Source organism: Oncorhynchus keta, chromosome 20 (genome assembly GCF_023373465.1).
Source record: "Oncorhynchus keta strain PuntledgeMale-10-30-2019 chromosome 20, Oket_V2, whole genome shotgun sequence".
NCBI lineage: Eukaryota > Metazoa > Chordata > Actinopteri > Salmoniformes > Salmonidae > Oncorhynchus > Oncorhynchus keta.
Window position 1 is genome coordinate 11,414,523 of NC_068440.1, and position 18,401 is coordinate 11,432,923.

General features: G+C 43.2%; 1 protein-coding gene across 2 annotated transcripts in view; it reads left to right on the forward strand.

The window, feature by feature from the left end:
- LOC118399392 (alpha-2,8-sialyltransferase 8F-like) overlaps window positions 1–17,841 on the forward strand; it is a 46,220-nt gene extending 28,379 nt beyond the window's left edge. Inside the window, exons 1-9 of one of the 2 annotated variants that reach the window (XM_035795444.2) lie at window positions 2,538–2,676; window positions 5,996–6,079; window positions 6,725–6,811; window positions 6,892–7,036; window positions 7,120–7,232; window positions 7,884–7,970; window positions 14,216–14,333; window positions 14,546–14,710; window positions 15,828–17,841. In XM_035795444.2, coding sequence (XP_035651337.1) covers window positions 2,594–2,676; window positions 5,996–6,079; window positions 6,725–6,811; window positions 6,892–7,036; window positions 7,120–7,232; window positions 7,884–7,970; window positions 14,216–14,333; window positions 14,546–14,710; window positions 15,828–16,010 — 1,065 coding nt within the window. In that variant the 5' untranslated portion in view covers window positions 2,538–2,593 and the 3' untranslated portion in view covers window positions 16,011–17,841. Of the gene's footprint in view, window positions 1–2,537; window positions 2,677–5,995; window positions 6,080–6,724; window positions 6,812–6,891; window positions 7,037–7,119; window positions 7,233–7,883; window positions 7,971–14,215; window positions 14,334–14,545; window positions 14,711–15,827 lie in introns of those variants that run through there. The other variant, XM_052472071.1, reaches the window with a different exon arrangement.
- The last annotated feature ends 560 nt before the right edge of the window (window positions 17,842–18,401 follow it).

The following is an 18,401-nucleotide window of genomic DNA, read 5'->3' on the forward strand; positions in this document are numbered from 1 at the left end:
GGAATGTTATAAACTGACTAACATGGGCTTTGGTTGCTATCGTGCAACAGCCCATGCCCTCTATGTGATTTGAAAACCGAGGGGGTATTCAAGTTTATGGAATTCACATTTGGCCTAATAGTACCTGGTGAGTAGACCAAAGTGGGCTTCTCTTTTGAGCTAACAAAATATCTTCTGGGCATAAGAACAGCGATTATTCCCCTTGAACTGGAAGAAGCTTTTTCCTTTAACGAGTCCAACGAGAAGGATATACTGTTTTCCCGGGAACAGGCCCAAATCCCCGTCATTTGCGTGATGAAAAGACGGAGGAAATGGGGGTACAGGTCGGGCTGACTTCTGAGAATCCGTAGGCCCGCGAGTCAACTCCCAAGGTCCATCCGTTCTACTAGCTAACGTGCAATCATTGGAAAATAAAATTGATGACCTACGATTAAGATTATCCTACCAACAGCACATTAAAAACTGTAAAATCTTATGTTTCACTGAGTTGTGGCTGAACGACGACACGGATAATATAGAGCTGGCGGGATTTTCCTTGCACCGGCAGAACTGAGAAGAAGCTACTGGTAAGACAAGGGGTGGGGGTGTGTGTCTATTTATAAATAACAGCTGGTGCATAATGTCTAATATTAAAGAAGTCTTGAGGTATTGCTCGTCTGAGGTAGAGTACCTTATGATAAACTGTAGACCACAATATCTACCAAGAGAGTTCTCATCTATATTATTCGTAGCCGTCTATTTATCACCACAGACTGATGCTGGCACTAACACCACACTCAACCAGCTGTATAAGGCCATAAGCAAACAAGAAAATGCTCATCCAGAAGCGGTGCTCCCAGTGGCTGGAGACTTTAATGCAGGCAAACATAAATCAGTTTTGCAACATTTCTACCAGCAGGTCACATGTGCAACCAGAGGAGAAAAAAACTCTAGACCACCGTTACTCTACACACAGAGACCCGTACAAAGCTCTCCCCCACCCTCCATTTGGCAAATCTGACCATAATTCTATCCTCCTGATTCCCGCTTACAAGCAAAAACTAAAGCAGGCATTACCAGTGACTCGCTTAATACGGAAGTGGTCAGATGACGCGGATGCTACACTATAGGACTCTGTTTTGCTAGGACAAACAATATTACGGACTACAACGTGAAACCCAGCCACAAGTTGCCCAGTGACGCGAGCCTACCAGACGCGCTAAATACCTTTGTTGCTTGAAAGCACCAGCTGTTCCGGAAGACTGTGTGATCACACTCTCTGTAGCCGATGTGAGCAAGACCTTTAAACAGGTTAACATTTACAAAGCCGCGGGGTCAGACGGATTACCAGGACGTGTTCTCAAAACATGCACGGACCAACTGTCAAGTGTCTTCACTAACATTTTCAACCTCTCCCTGACCGAGTCTGTAATACCTACGTTTCAAACAGACCACTATAGTCTCTGTGCCCAAGTAAGCAAAGGTAACCTGCCTAAATGATTACTGCTCCGTAACACTCACGTTGGTAGCCATGAAGTGATTTGAAAGGCTGGTCATGGTTCACATCAACACCATCATGCCGGAAACCCTAGACCCACTCCAGTTCGCATGCTGTCCCAACAGATCCACTGATGATGCAATCTCAATCACACTCCACACTGCCCTTTTCTTCAAATTAGCCACCATTTGACTTGACAGATTTGCAAAGGGTGGCTACTTTGAATTTTTTTTAAAATATATTTTGATTTGTTTAATACTCATTTGGTTACTACATGATTCCATATGTGTTATTCCATTGTTTTGAAGTCTTCACTATTATTCTACAATATAGAAAATAGTAAAAATAAAGAAAAACCCTAGAATGAGTAGGTGTGTCCAAACCTTTGAATGGTACTATATGCCATAAGGCACTACAGAGGGTAGTGCGTACGGCCAAGTATATCACTGAGGCCAAGCTTCCTGACATCCAGGACCTATATACTAGGCGGTGTCAGAATAAGGCCCAAAGAATTGTCAAAGACTCCAGTCACCCAAGTCATAGACTGTTGCTACCACATGGCAAGCGGTACCGGAGAGCCAAGTATAAGACAAAAGGGCTCCTTAACAGCTTTTACCCCCAAGCCATATCTGCTGAACAGTTAATCAAATGGACACCCGGACTATTTAAATTGCGCCCGCCGCCCCACTGCTGCTACTCGCTGTTTATTATGTATGCATAGTCACTTTACAAATGACCTTGACTAACCTGTACCCCCGCACATTGACTCAGTACCAGTACCTCCTGTATATAGCCTTGTTATTGTTATGTAATTTCCTAGTGTTACTTCTTGATTGATTTTTTTGACATACTTTAGTTTATTTAGTAAATATATTCTTAACTATTTCTTGAATTGCATTGTTGATTAAAGACATGTTAGTAGGCATTTCACGGTAAGGTCTACACCTGTTGTACACCTGTTGTGCGCACGAGACAAATAAAATGTCACTTGACACACAAACACACACCTCTCCTCCTTTCCCCTCAGACTCTCCTCCCTCCCTCCCTCTATTCCTTCCCTGATGGACAGACAGTGTAGTCGTCGTGCTGTCATTCAGTCGGTGACCTGTTGTAACAATGTGTTACCTGGTTCTATTCATTCTGGTCTGCTCTGGAACTCTCCTGTCTATAACACTCATAGACTACTACCAACACCAAAGGTATGTTTGTAATACTGTGTATGTGCGTGTGAGTAATGGGGACATTTAAGAGTGATTTAGTTTCGAGTGATCAACACAATGTTCAGCATTTTTTAAACTTTCTGTAATGCACATCATTTCCCGTGTTCTGTTTGTGACTCTCAGTGTGCGTGATCATGGTCACTAGGCTTGAAGCTGACTGTTATGGATTATTGCCTTATCTGTTGATAATGGTTAATGCCAGACTGGAGACACAATAACTGAAGACACACTGATTATTCACTGTTGTACCGTATTGATGGCGTTCTGTGAACACTATGTGATTCTGTAGCAGCTGACAAAGTCACTACCTTTTTATTTGGGTTTCATACAAGCCTCTCGGGCTGGTGTTTACATAACATTCTTGCGATTTCGGCACAGAGCCATGGGGGGTGAAACGGTTCCAGTTAGTGTATCCCTCTGTCCTTTGACTGTTGATAGATATGGATGTCGGGCTCAGGGCCCAAGCTACCAATGGACTGTCATGATTATTTATTTACCAGTTCATTGCGATTTGCTCTTTAGTGCCATCAATCCAAGCACTGGGTGGCAGGTCTGCTGATGGCAGAGCAGTAGGTAAATTAACAGCTTGTATTGAAACCATAAAATGGACACAAATTAACCACACTTTTATGGACATTTTAATCATAATCCTTGAATTATATAATATACACTGAGTGTACAAAACATTAGCAACACCGGCTCTTACCATGACATACCTTACACCTGGATTCACCTGGTCAGTCTATGATCCCTTATTGATGTCACCTGTGAAATCCAACTAAATATTAGGAAGGTGTTCTTAATGTTTGTACACTCAGTATGAAAAAATATATATTTTTACATATTTATATTTTGTTCTTTTTTTGACCAATCACAAGTGGGGCACTGCCCCTAACACCCTAATGGACGGGCCACAATTGCTCTGATATATGCGCAAGCTAGGAGCACTGATTTGTGACCGACCGGATCGATTCGGTGTTATGTAGCAACATTTTAAATTGTATTTTTTACATTGGATAAAGGTAGACTAGAAAATTGTATATCTAGAATAATGGTATATCATACACTACAGTTGAGGAGCAATGGGAAAGTTATTCTGATTTGAAAGTTGCGAAAATGGCCTTTGAATGTTTTGGTACACCTACTGGAGAACTCTTCTTTGTCTACACCCATTCTGCATCGTTCACACACTCTTAAGCTTTAGCCCCACCCATCTCTTTAAGGGTTGATCCTAACAACAGCAGTCAAGCACCCAAGCTAACTGGCTAACATTGGCTAGCTTGCTTGCTACTTCCAGACACAAATGAGAGAACAGCTCACTCTGACAATTTTACTGTGCTGCTGGCAACAATTTACGCTTTTTTGGCAACGTTTACTGACACCGGCCATATTCAACGGGTGTTGAGAGTTGGTAAATTCATCAGTTATTCTGCGCTCTGGCACACTCAGACTAGAATTCTCTGAAATTGGAGTAGATAATCAGAGCAAATTTACCAGCTCTGTCTATCAACATTCTATTGAAATGATTAATTGCATGGAGTCTTTTCTTAAGACATGTAGCCAGCTAGCTAAACAATGAACCATAATCCCAACTCATGACGTTACTACCCTGCAGATAGCTAACCAACCAGGTTCAATGTTATCTAGCTAACATTAGGCTATAGCTATCAAAGCAAATGGCTCTGGGATATGAATAATATTACTAAACAGATCATACACATAACGTTAGCTAGCGAGCCAGTAAGCCAGCTAACGTTAGCTAGCTAGCTAACAGTATACTTTAACAACTTTCAGACAAAATTAGAAAGGTGTAATATCTGAAATGTAGCTAGCTAGACTATCTTACATGGATGGACGCCTCTCCATCTCTGTCACGGATGCCATGGTTGCCCTTAGTTTGAAGATGTAATCCGGAGACAGGTGTTTTCTCAATCTCCTTAGCTATCATACTCTAATTCCACTGATTTCAAAACTCAGTCCTCCAGAAAGTGGAGCAACACTTATGCAGTTCTACCACATGATATATATTTTTAAAAATGCCACATCGGACAGGATTACCTACACATACTGACCAGCTCAAATAGACAGAAGCGTGCAACATGGCAGACCAATCTGAACTCATCTCTCGGCATGTCCAGCCCACTCATTATCTCAACCAATCATGGCTAGTGGGAAGGCTGTTTTTTTCTTCTTCTGTGGCTTAACCAACTAGGTTCGTAATTTAACAATTGTATTCATATTTTCAGATGGCATACAAGTTTGCTATTAAGGCACATGAAAGTTCACATGTTCCAGAATGCATTTCTGCCAAAAAACGCATTTACGTTGAAATGGCTCTCCTGTGAAGTAGTGACATGCGACATACGTCTAGTTTCCTGAATCAAGTCACATTTGGCAGTCTCGGCCATGTACATAGGTTTACGTTATATGGCCTCCAGATTGCAGGCCTGCCAAAGACTAAAGCAAAGCAATTGGCTAGGTACTGCTCTGTTTCAGCTGTTTGGAGAAGGTGCTTTCTGTATCCTTAAGTGTCCATGCATACATCGACCTTCAGGCAGGGTACCCTAGTGGTTAGAGCGTTGGACTAGTAACCGAAAGGTTGCAAGTTCGAATCCCCGAGCTGACATTGTACAAATCTGTCGTTCTGCCCCTGAACTGGCAGTTAACCTACTGTTCCTCGGCCGTCATTGAAAATAAGAATTTGTTCTTAACTGACTTGCCTAGTAAAAAATAAAGGTTTAAAACCTTCTGGAATTTTATGTGGATTCAAATCAATTATTTAAAGTTTGTGTATGTGGTCTCTGTTGATAACAAATCTGTTAGTAAAATGAACAAACAAATTGTTTAGAATTCTTCAAAGTAACCATTAAAAATGATAAAGTATAAAAAATTACAGGATTCAGAACTTTTTACCCAGATTTATACAACTTCCTGAACTAAGATGGCTTCCAAGTCAGGTGATCTGTAAGGTTATCCTGTTATCTGACTCTATACAACATTATTTAGCAGCCATCAGAGGACTTTCTTCCAGTATGCGTTCTTGACGAAAAAACATACTCATCAGTGGAGGCTGGTGGGAGTAGCTATAGGAGGATGGGCTCATTGTAATGGCTGGAATGGAAAATATGGATCATATTAAACATATGGAAACTACATATTTGACTGGGTTCCATTCATTCCATTCCAGCCATTACAAATGAGCCCTCTGTGCTGGGACGGTTTTCGGCGCTAAAATGGTTGAATGTTCATTGGAGTCTTGATAACTGTGTGTTTGCATGCGTGCATGTGTGTTTTGCAGAGATGAGTTCCTGGACTCTGTCCAGAAGAGTTTGCAGTGCAGGAGACTGAGAGAGAAACTGGTGACCATGACTACTATGAAACAGTAGGTAGAATTTAGAATTTTATTAGGATCCCACCATGATGTCAGCTCACACCATGATGTCAGCTAATTGAGCGAGAGAGGTGTCGTTTCTCCCTCGCCTGACTTGCTCTTACTATGTTTCACGCTAGTGCATGTAGTTCTGATCAGATCAACCAGACAATCCATCCTGATCCAACAAGTTCTCCATCTATGAGTCGTGTGTCTGTGTGTAACAAGATCTCATAGTTTGACACGGTCTGATTTCAGTATTCTATATTTGTCCACGTTTGTCCAAAGGTTGTGTTTTAACAGTTAACCAATCTGAATGAATGCCTAAACTGAAGTTCAGGGGTAAGGTTTGGGTTAGGGAATAAAAAATATTTTAAAAATGAGCATCCGTCATCCGCATTGCTGCAAGACTACTTGATGGTAATTGAGCTCAACATTGCAGCTTGTGATCGGTATTGAAGGCATCTCTTGACATCGTGGCGATCTGGACAAACATCAAACATTGCATTGGATCTGGAGTGACCTGGCTGGTGTGTGTGTGTGTGTGTGTGTGTGTGTGTGTGTGTGTGTGTGTGTGTGTGTGTGTGTGTGTGTGTGTGTGTGTGTGTGTGTGTGTGTGTGTGTGTGTATGTGGGTGTGTGTGTGTGTGTGTGTCAGAGTAGACATTGGATTGTTCTCTCAGGAGGTGAGAGATCTGATGGACTGTCCTTGGAGACTCAACCTCACACACAGAGAACTACACAGGTGAGACACACATACACACACACCTTGCTCAGTCTTACGTTTACCTCAAACAAACATAATGCCCCCCCTCCCCACCGCAGGACAGAGTTGTGGTCATGCTGTAACGCGTATGATAGGCTGATGGTGACCAGACAGAACACCATTCAGAACCAGAGTCTGACCTACGAGGTAGAGAGGAGGATGAAGAGAAAGGTGGACCAAGCACTATGGGAGATGCTGCCACAGGTGTGTGTGTGTGGCCAAGTCTTACATTTCTCAGAGAAATTTATCACACGAGCGTGGTTTACCAGCATGGTGTGTGTGTATAGACCGTACCCTGGAGTAAAGGTTCGTTGAGTCGTTGTGCCGTGGTGGGAAGTGGAGGAATCCTGCAGAACAGCAGCTGTGGAGCGGAAATCGACAATTCTGACTATGTCATCAGGTATCAGCAACAACATTATCTATCAATCAATCAATCCATTGTTGGTAGTAATCTATAACAATGTAGTTCTGTTGTGTAGTGTTAAACTTTGATGTGATGTGTGACTGTTGTTGTTTATAATCTTGTGTGAACGTTCTGTGGATATTCTGGGAACGTTGTGTGAATACTGTTGTTTATAATGTTGTTTGAAAGTTATTTCTTCCTATCGAAACCACTACCTCTTTCTGAGTCCATCACCAATTTGTACATGGCGCTCTTTTCAGTTATTATTTGTAATGACTCTCTGAGGTCATTAAAGATCCCGTGGCACTAATCGTAAGAGTAGGGGTGTTAACCCCGGTGTCCTGGCTAAAATTCCCAATCTGGCCCTCAAACCATTCACGGTCACCTAATAATCCCCAGTTTACAATTGGCTCATTCATCCCCCTCCTTTCCCCTGTAACTATTCCCCAGGTCGTTGCTGTAAATGAGATTGTGTTCTCAGTCAACTTACCTGGTAAAATAACGGTAAAATAAAAAAATATTGTGTGAATGTTGTTAGGTCGTGTATGGTTGAATAATGTAATGTGAATGTTGTGTGAATGTTGTTGTTTACATTGCTGTTTCTGATCGTAGTTGTTTGTACTGTTGTGTGATTGTTATTGTTGACAGGTTTAACCTGGCTCCTATCAACAAGAGTTATGACGTGGGAGTGAAGACAGACCTCATAACAGCCAATCCGACCCAGATCAATAAAAGGTATATACTCTATCAATACACATGATCAGATACAGACAAAGAGCTCTATTTTCATGTCATCTGACTGGTTCCAATCATAGTGCTGATGCAGTTACCAGTCGGTGCTGCAGTATGGTCAGATGACATGAAAAAGAAGCCTACACAGAAAAGTAGCTCATACCTACAGTAAAATACAGTGGTGGATCTTTGATGTTATGGGCCTACCCTTGTTAGGGTCAATGGCATCATTAACTCTACCAAGAATCAGGACATTTTAGCCAAAGACCTGGTTGCCTCTGCCAGGAGGCTGTCAGCCTTGGCAAAAAGTGAATCTTCCAGCAAAACAATAACCCCAAGCACTAATCAAAATCCACAAAGAAATGATTAAAGCGGCAATATGTAATATTTTGTCTTTTGTTTCTGTTTAAAATCTCTAGTTGTCATCCAATGTGATTCAACAGTAACAATATTGCACCTCCCTGATGGTTTGGATTTTCATGCCAGATTTACTGCTGCGCATAATGAATGACAAGTTTTTGGAGGCGGTGCCAGCTCAGACAGATTCAAATGGATATGAATGGAACGTCGATGACAATATAGCAAGGACGGGTAGCAGCCAACCTGTCCCAGGCAGCTCGGACCCCATCTAACCCAAAGAAACCGGGAACATCGGAGAGCCAACAGTCAAAAAGTGTAAACGATAGAGTCTGGGCCAAGACGAGTGTTGAAAGTAAACCTTGTATTGCGTTGACAAATTGGAGAGAGCTTGCTAGCTAGCTAAGGGACTCAAAACCGATCTGTTGAAAAGGTAGGACATAGCGAGTTACAGTAGTTAATGTAACTAGCTATCTTGCTAGCTAGATAAAGTGATGTGTCGCATTTGCTTTTTAGTTGGAAATATATATGCAAGTGTTACATACTATGGATTATTTGTTGAGATTTTTGTTTTCAAGCCAGGCATTGGTTTGTTTCACACATTTACTTTTTCCAAATGTAGTTGTGTTACAGCCTGAATTTAAAATGGATTAAAATTTACATTTGTTTGTCACTGGCCAACACAACATCTCCATAATGTCAAAGCAGAATTACGTATTTCAACATTTTTACAAATGGATAAAAAGTCAAAAGCTGAAATGTCTTGAGTCAATAGGTATTCAACCTCTTCTTTATGGCAAGTCTAAATAAGTTCAGGAGTAAAAATGTCCTTAAGTCACATAATAAGTTGCATGGACTCACTCTATGTGCATTAGAGAACCCATTGGTAGAAACATTTTTTTTTAAATGGTTAAACTGACATTGAATATCTCTTTGAGCATGATTACGTTTTTAATTACACTACAAAGATAGAGGCGTCCTTCCTAACTCAGTTGCCGGACAGGAAGGACACAGCTCAGGGATTCCACCATGAGACCAATGGTGACTTTAAAAACGTTACAGTTTAATGGCTGGATAGGAGAAAACTGTGGATGGATCAACAACATTGTAGTTACTCCACAATACTAACCTAATTGACAGAGTGAAAAGAAGGAAGCTTGTATAGAATAAAAATATTCCAAAACATGCATCCTGTTTGCAACAAGGCACAAAAGTAATACTGCAAAAAATGTGGCAAAACAATTCGATTTTTGTCCTGAATACAAAGTGTTATGTTTGGGGAAAATCCAACACAAGACATTACTGAGTACCACTCTCCATTTTTTTAAACATAGTGATGGCTGTATCATGTTATGGGTATGCTTGTAATCATTAAGGACTACAGAGTGTTTTAGGATAAAAAAGAAATGGAATGGAGTTAAGCACAGGCAAAATCATAGAGGAAAACTTGGTTCAGTCTGCTTTCCAACAGACACTGGGAGACAAATTCACCTTTCAGCAGGATAAATACCTAAACCAAAGGCCAAATATACACTTTAGCGTCTTACCAAGACAGCATTGAATGTTCCTGAGTGGCCTAGTTACAGTTTTGACTTAAATCGTCTTGAAAATCTATGGTAAGACTAGCCAAGGTCAACAACCAACTTTACAGAGCTTGAAGTATTTTTTAAAGAATAAATCGGGAATCCAGGTATGCAAAGCTCTTAGAGAGAAAGACTCACTGCTCACTGAGTCACTTTAAGATGGCGCCGACAGACATGACAGCTTTGCTGCCAGCTCCTAAGCAACTTTAAGAGCTTTGCACACCTGGATTGCACAATATTTGCAGATTATTCTTACATTATTAGCCCAGAGCGTTTTTTTGTGTTATTACATACAGCCGGAAATAACTTATGGATATCAGAGCAGCGGTAACTCACCAGCATTCCGACCAGACATACGATTTTCTCGAATCAGATCCTTTGTTTGTATCCCCCCAAAGCAATTGAACTTATCCCAGAGGCTGCTCCAAGACGCCGCCGGCAGAGAAGAGGTGTTCGGAGTGGACATCTAGTCCAACTCAGGAGACGTGCACACCATCCACCACTTCCGAGTATATTACTCGTTAATGTTCTGTCCCTGGACAATAAAGTAGACAAGCTCATTGGTGAGGATCTCCTTATAGAGAGACATCAGGGACTGTAACATACTCTGTTTCACGGAATCATGGATCTCTCCAGATATACTGTCCCCATCCATACAGCCAGCTGGGTTCTTAGTACATAGCTCAGACAGGAATAAATAACTATCCGGGAAGAAGAAAGGCATAGGTTTATGTTTCATGATTAACTACTCATGTTGTGATAACGTACAGAAACTCAAGTTATTTCTTCACCCGACTTAGAATACCTCACAATCAAATGCCGACCATATTACCTCCCAAGAGAATTCTCTTCAATTATAGTCAGAGCCATGTATAATCCGCCTTAAGTCAATACCACGACAGCCCTCAAGGAACTACATTGGACTTTGTGCAAACTGGAAACCACATATCCTGAGGCCGCATTTACTGTAGCTGGGGACCTTTACAAAGCAAATATGAGGAAAATGCTACGGAAGTTCTATCAACACATTGTCTGTAGTACTTGTGCTTCAAAAACACTCAACCATTGTTACTCTCTCCTGGATGGCTACAAGGCCGTCCCCCCCCCCCTTCTGCAAATCAGATCAAAACTCCATTCTGCTCCTCCCTTTCTATAGGCAGAATATCAAACAGGAATTACCCGTGCTAAGGTCAATTCAACACTGGTCTGATTAATCAGAATCCATGCTTCAAGATTGTTTTGATCACGCAGACTGGGATATATTCCGGGTTGCCTCCAGAAATAACATTGACGTATACACTGACATGGTGACCATGTTCATCAGGAAGTGTATAGGAGATGTTGTTCCCACTGTGACTATTAAAACCTACCCAAACCCAAAAAATTATAGTTGGCAGCATTCGGGCAAAACTGAAAGCGCAAACCACCGCACTTAACCACAGCAAGGGGACTGAGAATACAGTTGAATACAAGCAGTGCAGTTATTCCCTCCATAAGGAAATCAAACAGGCAAACGTCAGCACAGAGACAAAGTGGAGTCGCAAGTCAACGGCCCAGACACGAGACGCATGTGGCAGGGACTCCAGAAAATAATGGATTACAAAGGGAAAACCAGCCAGACGGCATCCCTAGCCGCAACCTCAGAGCATGCGCAGACCAGCTGGCTGGAGTGTTTGCGGACATATTCAATATCTCCCTATCCCCGTCTGCTGTTCCCACTTGCTTCAAGATGTCCACCATTGTTCCTGTACCCCAAAAAGCAAAGGTAACTGAAGTAAATGACTATCGCCCCATAGCCCTGACTTCTGTCATCATGAAGTGCTTTGAGAGGCTAGTTAAGGATCATATCAACTCCACCTTACCTGACACCCTAGACCACTTCAATTTGTATACCAATCCACAGACGATGCAATTGCCATCACACTGCCCTATCCCATCTGGGCAAGAGGAATACCTACAGTATGTAAGAGTGCTGTTCATCGACTATAGCTCAGCCTTCAACACCATAGTACCCTCCAATCTCATCATTAAGCTAGGGGTCCTGGGTCTGAACACGCCCTTTACATCTGGGTCTTGGACTTCCCGACAGGCCACCCTCAGGTGGGGGAGGTAGGAAACAACACCTTCACTATGCTGATCCTCAACACAGGGGCCCCACAAAGATGCAATGATCAGCACCTCTCCTGCACTCCCTGTTCACCCATGACTGGTTGGCCACACATGCCTCCAACTCAATCATAACATTTGCGGACGACACAACAGTGATAGGACCGATTACCAGCAATGACGAGACAGCCTACAGGGAGGAGGTGAGGGCCCTGGCGGAGTGGTGCCAGAAGACAGCACAGGGAGCACGCCCCCATCCACATCAACGGAACCGCAGTGGAGAAGTGGTTCAAGTTCCTCAGCGTACACATCACTGACAACAGCACCTCTTCAACGTCAGGAGGTTGAAGGAATTCGGTTTCGCCCGTAAGACTCAAACTTTTAGAGATGCACCATTGAGAGCATCCTGTTGGGTTGTATCACCGCCTGATACGGAAACTGCACCGCCCGTAACTGCACAGCTCTCCAGAGGGTGGTGGGTCTGCCCAATGCATAACCTGGTCAGACTGCATGCCCTCCAGGACACCTACAGCACCCGATGTCACAGAAAGGCCAAATAGCTCATCAAGAACATTTTTGCCAACGATCTACACAAAATACTCTGTAATGTCAAAGTGGATTTTTTTTATTTTTTACAATTAATGGAAAATTAAACGATAGTATATTAGATAAGTATTAAACCCCCTGAGTTAATATAAGTTAGAAACACATTTGGCAGCAATGACATCAAATGAAATTGTATTGGTAGCAGGTGTAGCAAAATTGTGTTTCTAGCTCCAACAGTGCAGTAGTATCTAACAATTCACAACAGACACAATTTAAAAGCAATATATAAATATTAGGAAGAGCAATGTCGGAGTGGCATTGACTTGAATACAGTAAAATACAGTATATACATATTCAATTAGTAAAACAGTATGTAAACATTATTAAAGTAACCAGTGATTCCATGTCTATGTACAGAGAGCAGCAGCCTGTAAGGTGCAGGGTTGAGGAACCGGGTGGTAGCCGGCTAGTGACCGTGACTAAATTCAGGGCAGGGTACTGGGTGGAGGCCGGCTAGTCATAGCTATTTAACAGTCTGATGTCCTTGAGACAGAAGCTGTTTTTCAGTCTCTCGGTCCCAGCTTTGATGCACCTGTACTGACCTCGCCTTATGGATGATAGCGGGGTGAACAGGCTTTGGCTCGGGTGGTTAATGGAAAACGGCTGAGCTGTTACAACTTCGAGGAGATGTCGCCAAGCAACACAGGATGCAGTTAGCATACCTTTGAGAGGGGAAGGAGCTGCTTTCCCTTGTGTCAGACTTGGTGATTCCCGGGAAATTGTGAAAACTCAGAAATGTTGTTGAAAGAGGGTGGCCTAAAACCAAAGATAAATAATATGTAAATAAGGGAAGTTTGTGTGAGAAACAATATTTATGCGTTCTTTATCTAGCTTATAGGCATCAATATTTAATTTACAAAAGATTTTAGAATCTAATTCGGACTCATCAGACCAAAGGACATATTTCCACTAATGTCCATTGCTTGTGTTTCTTGGCCCAAGCAAGTCTCTTTTTCTTATTGGTGTCCTTTAGTAGCAGTTTCTTTGCAGCAATTCAACCGCAAAGGCCTGATTCGCGCAGTCTCATCTGAACAGTTGATGTTGAGATGTGGCTGTTATTTGAACTCTGTGAAGCATTTATTTGGGCTGGTAACTCTAATGAACTTATCCTCTGCAGTGGTAACTGGGTCTTCCTTTCCTTTGGCGGTCCTCATGAGAGTTTCATCATAGCGCTTGATGATGTTTGCGACTGGACTTGAAGCAGCTTTCAAAGTTCTTGAAATGTTCTGTACTGACTGATCTTCATATCTTAATGTAATGATGGACTTTAATTTCTCTTTGCTTATTTGAACTGTGTAGAAAATAGTAAAATTAAAGAAAAACCCTTGAATGAGTAGGTGTGTCCAAACTCTTGACTGATACTGTACATAATCTATATATATGATGAATTCTCACCAGTCTCGGCCTTGAACATGATTTCACAAACTCAAATAGATTTTTGTCATCAAGTCGATTCTAGACATTCGAACTGCCACTAACACCTGTCTCCTAACGCCTTGCCTCACCTGTCTCCTAACTCCTCCCCTCACCTCACCTGTCTCCTCACTCCTCCCCTCCCCCATCTCCTCACCCATCTCCTCACTCACCTGTACTCAGGTACCCTGGCCTCCAGCTGAACCCTGGACCCCTGGCGGAAGCCCTGTCAGTCTACGGTCATGCCCATCTACTTCTGCCAGCCTTCTCCTTTGCTTTTGGGACCAGCCCCTGCTTCAAGGTGAGCTGCTATCATGAGATGAGACTGCGACCCGGCATGGGCCCGACAGGACACAATACAATGTAGCGGTTATTTTTTTAAATCAGTTACTAGGGCAAGGTCTGGGCTCAGGTAGACTTTTTAAGAATGACAAAATGGATAACTAACATTTTGATCCTGGGGGGGAGGAGAGTAGATAGTTATGTCATGAATCAGTCTTTGTTCTGTCCCAGGTGTACCAAGCTCTCCGTAAGGCCCGCCCCCAACAGAAAGTGGTGTTCTTCCACCCAGACTACCTGTTTGAGCTGGGCAGGTTCTGGAATCGTCGAGGGCAACGAGCCCCACGGCTCTCTACAGGTCTGATGCTGGCCAGCACTGCTCTGGAGATCTGTGAACAGGTGTTAGTATGTGTGTGTGTTGCCTCAGAAGATGTTTCTGTCCAATCTGAAGTCTAGGGTCACCCCACTCCACGTTTCCATGTCCTTGTGCCAGCAGTGTTGGGACACAAAGGAGGAAGACAGGAGGAAGGACCGGCTCAAGCACACGCCACTTGCCTCATACCTGTGCCTACTCCAAAAGGTTCCTGACCACCAATTGTTACCCTGATCATCACCCCCTCATTGAACTGACCGAGGATGTTGACAAATTTCCCAGGGTAGCCATACTGCAGAAAAACCTTCCAAAGGTGTTCACAGTCTACTTTGCTCAAGGCTTTGGAGCAGGGGCGTAGCCAGAAATTAATTTGTGGGTGGGCTTGCAGAAATTTTGACTGAGGAGTATTTTTGTAATAATAATGTATTATTTTTAGTTTTTTGCTCAATTTGATTGGATGAGCCTGGCAGGGCCTTGCTCCCCAGTGGGTGGGTCTGTGTCCACCCAGGCCCACCTGTCTAAACCTCTGCTTAGGAGAGGTCCATAAAGGCCATAAACAGATGTTGTTTTGAAGATCATATACACCGTGCTTCAGTTATTTCTGGAGCAACACTGGGACTCTAGTAGCAGCTAGCACAAAGCTTGAATCTGAACGAGTCCTTGAGCTTCAGTACGTGAATGACAGGTACAACTGGGCTGTCGTTCTGCAGGTGGTCAGAAAAAGCATCTAAAGGACCACTTGAAGACTTCACTAAAGTGTGGGATAAACCCTGCCTCCCTCTGGGCTGTTGCTGTGGACCGTTCCACCTGGTGCGGCGGATCGTTCCACTTGGTGCTGCGGACCGTTCCACTTGGTGCGGTGGATCGTTCCACCTGGTGCTGCGGACCGTTCCACCTGGTGCAGCCTCTTCCATCAAGGTGTGCAGTTGGCTCAGGAAAAAAGGACTGAGTGTCACCTGGTGAAGTGACAGAGAAGACATATGACCATGGCTGCACCGGCCTCAACGACAGCATGCATCCCGCATCGGATTATACAGTCATCAGCCAACCCACAATCAGTCGGATGCGATCGGCTACTTTAAGAGATTAAGTGTGTGTGTGTTTGTGTGTGTTTGTTTCTAAGTCTAGATCTCTCTTTGTCAGGTTCATCTGTATGGCTTCTGGCCCTTCCCTCTGGATCTATCCCAAAATACTTTGCCACATCATTACTATGACAACGTTGGTCCAAGTCACTTCATGCACGCCATGCCTGAAGAGTTCCTGCTGCTACTACAGCTCCACAGCCAGGGGGCGCTACAGCTACATGTTGGACCCTGTACACCCTAACAGGTGGATCATCGGGGGCTGGAATTAAATGATAATTTATACCGTGAAAATTGACCACAACTAAAGCCCAAAAGATGTATTTGAAAACAACCGTAATTTCAACAAATCAAATTGATTTATAAAGCCCTTCTTACTTCAGCTGATATCTCAAAGTGCTGTACAGAAACCCAGCCTTTAAACCCCAAACAGCAAACAATGCAGGTGTAGAAGCACGGTGGCTAGGAAAAACTCCCCAGAAAGGCCAGAACCTAGGAAGAAACCTAGAGAGGTGCCAGGCTATGAGGGGTGGCCAGTCCTCTTCTGGCTGTGCCGGGTGGAGATTATAACAGAACATGGCCAAGATGTTCAAATGTTCATAGATGACCAGCAGGGTCAAATAATAGTAATCACAGTGGTTGTCGAGGGTGCAACAGGTCAGCACCTCAGGAGTAAATGTCAGTTGGCTTTTCATAGCCGATCATTCATACTTTGATTACTTTGAGACATGACCTTTATTTCGTGGGAAAAATTGGGAACAGATGTTCTAAATTAAACAGTCTTTTTTTGCTAAATTCCTGTTGATTGTAGTGTTTTTTGACCAAACATTAAAGGTATATATTTCTACAAAAAACTTGGCACATTTATTTTACTCGCCGAACCCTGCCCTACACCCTAACCCCTGTTTCTACAACTCCAGTCAGTGGGCACTACCAGCTAGCTACATGTTGGACCCAAACCCTTTCAACTATACCTTGCTTTTTAAAATTATTGGATTTATTTATTCCTTATTTTACCAGGTGAGTTGACTGAGAATACATTCTCTTTTACAGCAACATTGATTTGATTTGAACAACCTGTAACCCCTACCCCCTAACCCCTATTAAAACAACTCCACAGCTAGGGGGCAATACAGCAACATGTTGGACTGTCTGTAACATAATCTTTAAAAGTTATTTATAAATCATTTGTATAGTTGTTTTATGATGTGGTTTTATATTTAATGGAAAACATGAAAATTGTATACCTCTATACTGAACAAAAATAAACTCGGGACCCTATCTTTCAAAGATAATTTGTAAACATTCAAATATCTTCACAGATCTTCATTGTAAAGGGTTTAAACACTGTTTCCCATGCTTGTTCAATGAACCATAAACAATTAATGAATATGCACCTGTGGAATGGTAGTTAAGACACTAACAGCTTACCGAAGGTAGGCAATTAAGGTCACAGTTATGAAAACTTAGGACACTAAATAGGCCTTTCTATTGACTCTGAAAAACAACAAAATAAAGATGCCCAAGGTCCCTGCTCATCTGCGTGAATGTGCCTTAGGCATGCTGCAAGGCGGCATGAGGACTGTAGATGTGGCCAGGGCAATAAATTGCAATGTCCATACTGTGAGATGCCCAAGACAGCGCTACAGGGAAACAGGATGGACAGCAGGCCTACAATCCCTCCATCAGTGCTCGGACTGTCCGCAATAGGCTGAGAGAGGTTGGACTGAGGGCTTGTAGGCCTGTTGTAAGGCAGGATCTCACCAGACATCACTGGCAACAACGTCACCTCTGGGCACAAACACACCGTCGCTGGACCAGACAGGACTGGCAAAAAGTGCTCTTCACTGACAAATCGCGGTTCTGTTTCACCAGGGATGATGGTCAGATTGACGTTGATCGTCGAAGGAATGAGTGTTACAACGAGGCCTGTACTCTGGAGCGGGATTGATTTGGAGGTGGAGGGTCCGTCATGGTCTGGGGCGGTGTGTCACAGCATCATCGGACTGAGCTTGTTGTCATTGCAGGCAATCTCAACGCTGTGCGTTACAGGGAAGACATCCTCCTCCCTCAGGTGGTACCCTTCCTGCAGACTCATCCTGACATGACCCTCCAGCATGACAATGCCACCAGCCATACTGCTCGTTCTGTGCGTGATTTCCTGCAAGATAGGAATATATGTGTTCTGCCATGACCAGCAAAGAGCCCGGATCTCAATCCCATTGAGCACATCTGGGACCTGTTGGAATCGGAGGGTGAGGGCTAGGGCCATTCCCCCCATAAATGTCTGGGAACTTGCAGGTGCCTTGGTGGAAGAGTGGGGTAACATCTCACAGCAAGAACTGGCAAATCTGGTGCAGCCCATGAGGAGGAGATGCACTGCAGATGTACATTGAAAAAGCCAGATGTGGACGTACACGTGGTCTGCGGTTATGAGGCTGGTTGGACGTACTACCAAATTTTCTAAAACGACATTGGAGGTGGCTTATAAACGAACATTACATTCTCTGGCAACAGCTCTGGTGGACATTTCTGCAGTCAGCATGCCAATTGTATTTTAGATGCTTTTCACTGTCCGCCTCAACTCAGTAATCAGCTAGGCCTTCCCAAATAGGCATACAATGTAGCAATCCTT